General features: G+C 35.4%; 1 protein-coding gene across 3 annotated transcripts in view; it reads right to left on the bottom strand.

The window, feature by feature from the left end:
- Positions 1-2,595: 2,595 nt before the first annotated feature.
- Positions 2,596-11,209, bottom strand: part of LOC107688848 (formin-like protein 2) — a 32,183-nt gene continuing 23,569 nt past the window's right edge. For 2 of the 3 annotated variants that reach the window (XM_016486656.1, XM_016486658.1), the window contains exons 15-27: positions 10,766-10,954; positions 10,539-10,559; positions 10,243-10,367; positions 9,472-9,674; positions 8,905-9,139; positions 8,718-8,786; positions 8,556-8,636; positions 8,297-8,426; positions 7,588-7,751; positions 7,366-7,467; positions 7,193-7,294; positions 4,986-5,109; positions 2,596-3,453 (exon numbers count right to left, since the gene is read on the bottom strand). In XM_016486656.1, the coding sequence (XP_016342142.1) occupies positions 3,344-3,453; positions 4,986-5,109; positions 7,193-7,294; positions 7,366-7,467; positions 7,588-7,751; positions 8,297-8,426; positions 8,556-8,636; positions 8,718-8,786; positions 8,905-9,139; positions 9,472-9,674; positions 10,243-10,367; positions 10,539-10,559; positions 10,766-10,954 (1,655 nt within the window). In that variant the 3' untranslated portion in view covers positions 2,596-3,343. Of the gene's footprint in view, positions 3,454-4,624; positions 4,741-4,985; positions 5,110-7,192; positions 7,295-7,365; positions 7,468-7,587; positions 7,752-8,296; positions 8,427-8,555; positions 8,637-8,717; positions 8,787-8,904; positions 9,140-9,471; positions 9,675-10,242; positions 10,368-10,538; positions 10,560-10,765; positions 10,955-11,209 lie in introns of all 3 variants that reach the window. The other variant, XM_016486657.1, reaches the window with a different exon arrangement.

Genomic DNA, 11,209 nt, shown 5'->3' with positions numbered 1-11,209 from the left:
GTGCCGCTTCTGTATTTGTGAAGCACCGCCTACATTATCGTGTTGTCCAATCGTTATCGACGACCCATGCAATACGACCATACGATTGGATGCGATAACCGTCAATAAACAAAAGTACTTGTTACACTTTGTAAATCTTTAGCACACAGAACTGTTTTAATTCAGACTGGTAGGTGTTGTTAATGATACTCCTGCTTTAATTTAATTTCATGTAACGAACGTCAAAATCTTTTCTTATTGCTTTTGGGATTCAGTGCTCCAGTGATATTTATATATATAAAAATAATATTTTGATGCAGACTGACCACAGACTGGTTTGAGTTTGTCACTGTTGTAAGAGATAATGTGAAAGAAAAATTAAATCATGAAAGAAATATTACTTACATATTTTTTAGCTCATGTGTTTTGCTTGAGTTTATTCTTTTTTTTTTCTTACAGAAGTTCATAACTGAAAAACAACTTAATATTTCAAGTTAAATGTCATCTAATCGATTTTCAGAAATATGTTACAATCGTTATGGTCTGTTCATTTTGGATAAACGCTTCTGTTAATTACTTGAGTACGTTTTTACATTTTTTGAGTAATTTTCACTGTAAACACATCTATTGTATTATTCACTTCCGTTTTTCACAGTTCTTTCATGGAACACTTCTTCAGCACTCTTAAAACTGTTGAACTGAAGTGGTTGAAAATTAGATGATTCACCCATTGCTCTTTATGTACATACATTTTTTTAAATACAGAAAGGAAAGCATTGTTCATCACATATTTGAAAAATGAGGGTCTAAGTTTCACCGTTCAAGTATTTTGAAGCATTTTATCGGATCATTTATGCGGAACGTATCTCCCTTCTTTTACAACATATAGCAAAATATTACTGTCATTTTGTGTATTATTTTCATTTCATTTTTAGTATTGCAGATCACAGCAATTGTGTTGCCACAGAAATAGGCACTTAAAAAAAAAAAGAATAATTAAATAGTTTTAATAAAATAATAGAGTTTAAATAAATTACTAACTGTAATCTTTCCATGTTTATTAGTATAAATGCCTGTTCCATGGAGCTGGGGCTAAAAAGAGATGGCTAAGGTCCTTGAACACAAGGGGTTGCTACCACCTTGTGGCAGCATTAGGTGCCCACACCACTTTTATTTTCAAGTAGCTCCAGCAGCCCAATAGTATGTTCCTGCACAACCGGAGGCTGCAGTTTGATGCATTTATAAATCAAAAATCACAATTGAAATAAAAAAATGTTCCTGAGATTCAATATCTTTAACAACAATGTACAAACATTACTACAAACTAAACCACCAGGGTCCCAGAAATGCGGTCCTGAAACTGCAGCCTCCGCTATATTATCCAATTCAGTAGGTGGCACTGTTACAAAAGAATAGGGTCCTAGAACTGCGGTCCTGAAACTGCAGCCGGTTGTGCAGGAACACCCTTCTCCCAGCAGCACACCATTGCATTTATCACTGAATGTCCTCACTTGTCAATACAGATTTTCAGTAAAATAAAAATGAATTCTTGACCACACAAAAGAATCACTGTTTTTAATGGTGCTGGTGTCATTGCTTTATTTGCACACAACCACTGATTCCAGTTAAAGAGATCAAAGTAGAAAAAGGTTATATGTGCCACTAGTGTCTGTTCAAGCTTTCAAGTGTTACGTGCAACCACAGATATTTACCATATGCAACAATAGTGATGAGAGAGCAATTTAGGTCACAGAGTAAGTTGATTCACTGTCTTCACCGTCAGATTAAATAATACTGTCATACTAAACAACATAAAAGTTAACATTCCAGTGATACTGCAGGACAAGTTGGTTTGTTTCAACAATATGTACAGCACCACAATGGATGAACAATGTAAAAAATAAGAGGCTCAATTTTGTAGCAAAATATCTGTACATTTAAAAAAAAAAAGACTTTTCTTTGTCCAATGAAATGTCTTCGTTTTAAAAAAAACAGCAAACTCTTTTCCATAGCTCACAAATGTCACATGAGATAAAACCAGTAGGAGAGCAAGTCTGTGATTAAAATGAGATGTATTGTACATACAATGTCACACTGGTTGTGAATGCTTGGTAGTAAACATTTTCTCAACATTTCATGTTATTTTTCAGTCCGCAAAGAAGAGTAATCCTCAATAGCATTACAGTATCAAGTCCAGCTTAAGATCGAATCTCCCTCTCGCACTTCATCTTGTTTTTTAATCAAAAGTTCAGTTTTAAGATGATCAAAGTACAAAAAAAAAATTAAAATGAAAAGTGCATCTTGTAAATCTTCCCCTCAGAAAAAGCTGCTCAGTTTGGAGTTAAAATGACAATGAAAATGAAAAGTGGTGGGCCAATCCAAGGACTTTGGCATTTCTGCTCTGTCTTGTACATAATACACAATGTCACAAAACTAAATAGTTAAACATAAAAACCACAATCTTCTTCCTAATGTCCATTTGTAGAATCCACATTGCATCCAACACTAGGGTGACCATACCTCCTCTTTTCCCCAGACATGTCCTCTTTTTGGACCTAAAAAAATGTTTTGTAAATCACCCGAAATGTCCGGGATTCGGCTTTTGCTTTCTACAGTCACCATTCATTGTGTGCATTTTTGTATTAAAGCCCTGCACGGGACTGTTTTCTTAATCCTGCTCCCAATTTCTGACTATTACAGCCTGCTTCCGCAAACATTCTAATATCGAATATAATTTTCACGCATTGAGCCGCTATCAATATGTGGAGTATTTAAATCATTTTGGATGTAGCTCGTGTTGGATGCAGGGTTGCCAAATCCACATTGTTTGCACGGAACTGGGCTGATTTTAAACAGTTGCGGTGGGTTGATTTTCTCCCGTGGGTTAAAGATTTGAAATATTGCATAAATTACATTTGACTGAAATGCTTGTATTGTTCAATTGTTTCAAAACATTTTGCATTCTACCTATGCTAAAATGATGGTAGAAGTTACGTTTTGTGAAGGATGACCACTGGTAGGAAGCCTTTTAGCTGTGTTTAAAATCAATATGCATAACAGTGACTGTAAAATATGTATTTTAGGAATGGAAATGACATATTTAGAGCTTACATATTTAGAGTCACTGTCCTCTTTTTTGAAAACTAAAATATGGTCACCCTACAACACTCTACACTTCATGTTTTCTTCATCTTCCTTTCTTTAAAACAGTCCATTAAATCGAGATGCCAGATCCCAGGTAAACAGAAGTGTTCAAGGTCACATTTATCCATCCTTCCGTTGTTCTAAGTGTGCTATTTTCTGTTCTTTTTTTTCAGTAGTGTCACTGGCCCACCTTCTGTCCTTAAAAGTTGATCAAGCTTGGTTAGCAGGTGCTGATCTCCATGTTGCGTAGCTGAAGGTGCTGTACCTCCAAGTTCCTTCTCCCACTCCTCCTCAGGGCATCGGCCCGCCGGAAGGGTTGACTGCGCAGGTCTGAAGACAAACAAATAAACCATTACAAAGTGAACACAACTACAGTCTGGGCCTGCAGATATGGATGAGACGGGGCCAAAGATGGGTACAAAACAGGCTGGTGTGTGGATGTTTGGTTAGTTTTAGATCAATTTAGTAGGGATGCACAATATTCCGTTACCATATTTGTCTTTGGGTGTTTCAGAAACCAATTGCAAAATGGAACGCAATAGTTTAATATTGGCCATTTATCGGTCTATACCATTTATCAGTATAGGTTTGATATAACGGCTGATACTGAATATATAATTGGGCATACTCATTTCCCCTACTTTTTCATTATGGTTATGGAAAAGTTAATCTTTACAACACTAATAATTTTTAACACAACTGAATATTTTAATATTGCCCATTTATCGGTCTCCACCACTTAAAGGTATAGGTTGATATTGGATATAATGGTTGATACTATCTAACTATCTATCTATCTATCTATCTATCTATCTATCTCAAATTGAATATTTTAATATTTTACACATGACATTTTAATATATTTTAGTATTGGTTGATACTGAATATTGAACTATTTATTTTCCCTGTTTTTAGATTGACAGGACAGTGAAGTTAATCTCTACAAAACAGCAATATTTTAATAAACACGGTTAGATGTAATCTTAAGCAAATGAAAAAAGGCAGTATTCATTCTTCATATTGTACATTATAATGCTGCGATGCCTACATTTAATTAGAGCATTTAAAATGGCCGATTTTTGTTTTTGATGCTTTAAGTTATTCAGATAAAACAATAGTATATTTATCTGTTTTCAACAACAACAAAATATTATCAGCTTATCATATCAGACAGAATTGTAATATCAGTGCATCCCTACAATTCAGATCCTTCTGATAAGTCATGATATGTTGTAAGGTGGTTACCAAGAGAAATTTTACTCAATGGGAGGGAACACTTCAACAGATTTTTAAATCTGACAAGATTTGAATAGTGCAGGAAACAAAATGCAAAACAGAGAAATTTATGGCAGGCATGCATTTTTATGCATAGAATTTACATTCCCATCCTGTATTTAATGCCCTTACCCAGGTGAATGGTAAACAAATGAAGAAACATATAGAGAGAAGGATGGAGGGAATGACTGGGAGATGAGTGAAGAAGATACGGACTTAAAGGCACCTTTCTGAGGGGACAGAATTTAGTTTAGTAATGGAAGTCCTCGGAGAGGGCGGGGTCACAGAAGAACCGCGAGCCACGTTTGGCTGATCGTGCGGTAAAGGGGACGGTCTTCAGCACTGCAGCAAAATAATAGCCAATCACAACACAGAAACACCAAAAGCTAGAAGCTCTAGAAAAAGCACAGAATCAGACAGAAACTTCAAGCCTCTAAACTCCAGTACGGCTATGGCGTCTACTACTACTGTACGTCTACTGTTACTATCAAAAGAACAAGACCAATATACACTTAGGAAAACAGATTCATCTGATGTACGTACAATCAAATGAATCTGTTCGGGCTTGCATCCGACAGCGTTCTTACCCGTAATGATGTCCTCAATGGCTCCATCTTTGCCTTCGTAGACGTGGCGGCTATCTTTGCCTTGTCTCTTCCTTAACTCCGCAATCAGCCCCTGCTGCTGCCGCTTGCCCTTGTGAGATGGTGACTAGAGTTTGTGCAAATTAATAAATGATAGAACATACAGTTAGTGCACACAGTTCTGACGTAATCTTCACACTTAATATTTCTTTAATGTACATTGTAGTGCACTCTAGAGCAGGGTATTGACACAAATCGCATGATTCGATTTGATTTCAATTCACAAGCTTGCGATTTGATTAAATTCTGATCTCGGTTCGATTCGATATTGATTCAGCTACAGTACATGTCAAAATACTCTATTAACTAAAAATTAATGCTGTAAACTATACAGGGAATTCTGTCAATTGGTACATTACTATAATATTAAAGGTTAAAATTAAATGATTTGTATACAAACATTTCAATTGCATTTCAATCGTTTTTTTTTTTAAATAACATTAATTATATTTCTACTACAATTTGTTTTTTTATAAATATTTTTTTAAATAATTACAAATATAAATATTTAAATGGTGGCTGTTCAAAACATACTGATTTATTCAAACATACACTGCCATTCAAAAGTTTGGGATCAGTAAGATTTTTTTATGTTTTTTTTAATGGAGTCTCTTGTGCTCATCAAGGCTGTATTTGATCAAAAATACAGAAATAAACTGTAAAATTGTGAGATATTATTTCAATTTCTAATATTGGTTTTCTGTTTTAATATACTTTAAAATATAATTAATTTCTGTGATGCAAAGCTGAATTTTCAGCATCATTACTCCAGTCTTCAGTGTCACATGATCCTTCAGAAATCATTCTAATGTGCTGATTTATTATCAGTGCTGGAAATAGTTGTGCTGCTTCATGTTTTCTTTCTTTTTTTGGGGGAAACTGATACTTTTTTCTGGATTCTTGTATGAATAAAAAGTAAAAAAGAACAGCATTTATTTAAAATAAAAATATTTTCTAACAATACGAGTCTTTAATATCACTTTTTATCCATTTAACACATCCTTGCTGAATAAAAGTATTCATTACTTTCAAAAAAAGAAAGAAAAAAAATTGACTCACTCCAAACTTTTGAACAGTAGTGTATATTGTAACACAAGATTTCCGTTTTGAATAAATGCTGTTTTTTTTATTTTATATTCATAAAAGTATCCTGAAAAAAGTATCACAGGTTCCAAAAAACATGAAGCTGTACAACTGTTCCAGCACTGATAATAAATCAGCATATTAGAATGATTTCTGAAGGATCATGTGACACTGAAGACTGGAGTAATGATGCTGAAAATTCAGCTTTGCATCATAGGAATAAATTATATTTTAAAGTATATTAAAATAGAAACTGTTATTTTAAATTGCAATAATATTTCACAAAATAACAGTTTTTTTTTCTGTATTTTTGATCAAATAAATACAGCCTTGATGAGCACAAGAAACTTTGGTAAAAAATATTACAAATCTTACTGATCCCAAACTTTGGAATGGTAGTGTACATTAAATATTTAAGAACAAGGTAAGTAAAAATGTAACGATTATATAATATAATACATATATTTAGCAAAATGCTCTCTCTAAAGTTAATTTTTGTAGTTAACTATCAAGCTATGATCATTGATTGGCTTTCCTGAAGTAAATTAACGTTACATTTATAAGCTGTTTTATTGACGACTTTCAAGTTGAAACTTGGTGGTATGATTACAATATACATGATACATTTTAATATGTTGTACTGTATTTTTCAAACTTCTCATGTTCATTTATGTTTATTCTGTGCTGTAACTAGTAGTAAAAAGGAAGAGAGGATCAGTTTATGTGCATGGCACTTTGCTTGAACTAAGGCAGCTACAGCGATCTATCACATCACATTAAAGAGTGCCAAAATGGTATTTATTGTTCAAATTTCATAATAAAATTGACAGAATTTGAAATCTGACACCATTTCAATCAATAGTTTGTTGGATGGAAGGTATGCTATAAAATAATGTGTGGTAAAGTCTTGTTTACACACCAACTGAAAACAGCATAGAGTAAAAGTTCATTTTTTGGGATTTAAGAATCATTGTTGGTTCATCAAAATGAGAACTGATAAAAATCGAGAAACTGATATTTTCAATCCAGCCCTAGTGTGCTCTACTACAGCTCTCATCTCATCATACCTGTTGATTCTCGTGCTCCTCCATCATGGCCTCCTGTTCCAGAAGTTTCTCCATCATCAGCTGCTCTTGCCTCTTCTTCTGCTCGTTCTCTTCATCCGCTTGCTGAAAACAACGACAAATTAGACCTGGGCCTTGTGTGAACAAAGAGGAAATTGATGCACTGATAGACTCACCCTATAGGACTTGATGAAGCGAACAAACACCGGGAAGAACACAGAGGGTGGCATGGTCTTGGGGCTTTCCCCGAAGAATTTGACAACATCGTCAAAGGCATCCTGTAATTACATGCAAGCCACATTAACATGGATTATCCCTTGTGAGATTCAAACCTACAGCCTTACCACTACCAGCTCAGATTTTTAAACCGCAATACCCTATAGCCTTCTTTTTTCTACCTGTGCAATCCTAGCATCATCCAGGAGCTTCTTCAGTCTGGCCTCGTTGTGATGGATGAAGTCTTTGAGCAGGGAGTTGTGGCCATGCATGCTGTACTCTCTTCTGGTCAGATCCATACCTCTCTGTAGCTCCTTCACATCCAGGAGAACATTCTCCAGTGAGACTGCAACATGGGAATAATGAGATCCACAGTCAAAAACAAACTTACTGTAGAACCAGATAACATATTAGCATATTAGAGCAAAAAATTAATATTAGAGGACAACATTTTTTGTATTTCTTTCTGTTAATGTGAGACCTAAGATGTAAGAACATTTTAAAATTTATTTAGAAAGTGCTATTTTAGTATTATTTATGTATTATTATAGAATTTATTAACTTTGAATTATACTGTATTCTTTTGAATTTAAGTATCAGTGATTTTTTTTATGTGCTTGTCACTTTTATTTGTTTTTTTATATTTCTATTTAGTTTTAATTTGTTTTGATTTCAGTTTTAGTTATTTCAGTACTTTATCTCAAACTTATTTTATTTCCATTAGTTACCAAGGCAGCATTTCCAATTTTCATTTAAGTTTTTTTTTTTTATCTAATATTTATATTTTAGCTTCAACTAAAAAAAAAATAGTTAGGCACTAATTTAGAAATATAATTAACAATTTCTAATTAGTACATTTTAAATATATTTTCAGGGTTGATGGAGACTTACCTGCAGCAGCTTTCTCAATGTAGTGCAGCTCATTGTAAAAAACGCATACAACAGGATATTTCTCCTTCACCACACTGGCTATGTAGTGCAAAAGTGTCTGCTTCCTGTCTGTGGACTTGGTCTCCAACAGCTAAAGGCAGGACATATTATAGTATTATAATAAAACTTAATAATGTTAATAATGCCAGAATAAATTTAATAATGTCAAAAAGTGCATGGTTTTTAGCTTTGCAAAGAGTTATGAAATGTAATAAGTTACCAAATCCAAGCTCTGAAGTTTGAAGCCATAAACGGCTCCTCTCTTACTACTGTTCATGTAGTTCCCAAGGGCCAAGATGATCTGAAGAGAGATATCACATAATTACAAGTAAGGCTCTAAAATGGCAAGAAACTGTGTGATATTAAAGTTATTTTGGCTTACCTCAAGGATTTTCTTTAATTTCTGTGATGATTTTATGGATACAGATGCTGCTATGATAGCATGCAGTTGCTGTAGGAAAAACAGCAACAGTAAACAGACAAATGTATAAATGCATTTTAGATTGATCTTTGTTGATATTAATATTAATAATGTTGATATTATTCCTCTTGTTCTCATTCCACCTTACCGGTGTGAGCATCTGCAGGCTATCGTTAAAGTTGCCCATGACGGCCATGATGGTCATCCGCTGTGGCAGCCTTTCAATCTTACTGAAGAGCATCATGAACCGGTCCTCATCAGTGAGCCCGTCCATTGGCCGTCGCTCCCGCTCATACTGGCGGAGCATCTTCACCTCACTTTCAGTTGGCATGAACCGCATCAAACACTCCACGAAATCCACAGGCACTGTACGTAGGTCAAACCTGAGGGAGGTGAGAGAAAATGATCAGAGTGCCATAAAAAAAAAAAAAAACTCAAAAATCAACATTAACAAAAACCAAAACAACACAAAATCAACAAAACCAAAAACCAAACCAAATCAAACCAAACCAAACAACAAAACAAAACCCGTAACAAATCACAACAAACCAAAACAAAAAACAAAACAAACAAAACAAAAACAAAAAACAGCAGAACAAGAACTGACTGATGTTATAACAAGCAGATGAACAAGAGCAATCCCAGTTTTGTAAACGTCATCTCAGAAAATATGGTTAATCTTTATCTTGATATTAAAGGCAAAGGGGGAACTTACGTCTGGATTGCTTTGCAGATCTCTTCTGGGCTCTTCCCTGCCTTGCGGAGCGTGATGGCAAGGTTTTTGGCCCTGTTGGCCTCCAGTAGTGATACTTTATTGGGACCCTTCTGAGGAGCCTTCTGCTTTTGCATCGTCATGTCGACGGCAGGGCCCTGGGCTTTGGTCTTGAACATTTCTTCAAACTCATCCACATTTAAATCCTGCAAACAAAAGCATTCTATTAAAGTTGTAATCCACAGCACTCCTAGAACTTGGTGTTCGAAAACATTAACAGTCACCACAAATGAAAACCTCATAAAAGTTAACAAGGAATACAGACAACACTTCCTGGTCATTGGTTATTTCAAATACATTTTCTTCATATTGTTTTATCAAAATGTTCTTGCTCTGCCTCCAAAATGACTTTTCTTAACCCCTTCCCATCCAGAAACATGGCTCGTTCTGGTCTTCAGCCAACATCAGTCTACATTTTTTCCCCTCTGGAACTGTGTCAGATTATTGAAGTACAATGAACCGCCAAGGGCCCTGATGTTTGACTTCCTGTATGTGTCGTTTCTTGCAATTTTAGTAGCAGCAGTTACAGAATGTATTTTAAAAAATGAGCTGAAACTGAACTGAGCAATAAACACCATCTGGCATCTTCCTAATATGTAGCAGCAACTCAAAACAGGAACATGATAATCAAGTAGACCAGCTTGGCGGTGTAATACATGCAGAGTTGATAGAGATCACACATTTCACACCATGTGATGTGCTGCAGACAAATACCTCTAAGATCCTCTCGTCATCGATCTCATTGAAGACAGTGCCATTGATCTGATTTGGTTTCAGAGCCACCCAATTGAACACTGGCATGCGGAACTTGGTTTTGATTGGCTTTTTAATTTTCACGGCTGTCAAGAAAAAAAAAGTGTTCTGTGACTACCAAAACAACTACTCAATGAGATTAAAAAGAATGCAATCACAAGAACACATGATAACGTGTTAAGCAAAGACACACAACACATAATATGACTAGATCAGGACAGTTAAATGGTGGCCATGACAAATATCAGGAAACCTACAGAAGAGCTTGATTGGTCCATCTTTGAGAGCAGGAAAAAAGAGAGTAGATATAAACAAATGTTTAGAGAGTTATAAAGCACAAATGTCTAGAAAGAGAAAGCAGAAAATGCTTCTAAAAATCCAAAATCCACAAGAGCTTGGAAAATTATTTCAAGGAAAAATAATATGATTTAAAACAGACAATTAAAAAAAAATCACACTGAAATAATCACATACACATACATACCTGTCAAGCCAGAGTTGAATATGACAGTTGGCATGCCGCTTCCTGGGAGAGGAGGAGCACAAGGCGGAGGAGGTGGGGGTAAAGGAGCAGAGATCTCAATAGAGTGTCCAGGAGGTGGAGGAGGAGGAGGAGGTGGAGGTGGAGGCGGCGGTGGTGGAGCAGCGAGAGCTGCCGATGGCCCGTTAGGAACTACAAGAGAAGAGAGAGAATATGTGAACCTCTAACAATTAAATAGTTAACTGAAGACAGCAAGATTGAGCACATCTGTATGAAAGTTGCATGTATGAACCTGCGTCTGCGCGTCTCTCTCTACAGGCAATGAGGCTTAGTTACTTCAAAAACAGCGATTTTACCCCCACTGCAGAGAAATAACATTGCGAGTCAGTAGCCTGTCGAAGCTATTTTACTAATAAAAGTTTCCGTGCTGTGTTGTCGTGTGTAATA

This window comes from Sinocyclocheilus anshuiensis, unplaced genomic scaffold, assembly GCF_001515605.1.
Source record: "Sinocyclocheilus anshuiensis isolate Anshui unplaced genomic scaffold, SAMN03320099.WGS_v1.1 scaffold101, whole genome shotgun sequence".
NCBI classification, from domain to species: Eukaryota; Metazoa; Chordata; class Actinopteri; order Cypriniformes; family Cyprinidae; genus Sinocyclocheilus; species Sinocyclocheilus anshuiensis.
The sequence above is the reverse complement of the archived record's forward strand: the minus strand, read 5'-3'. Positions and strand labels throughout refer to the sequence as shown.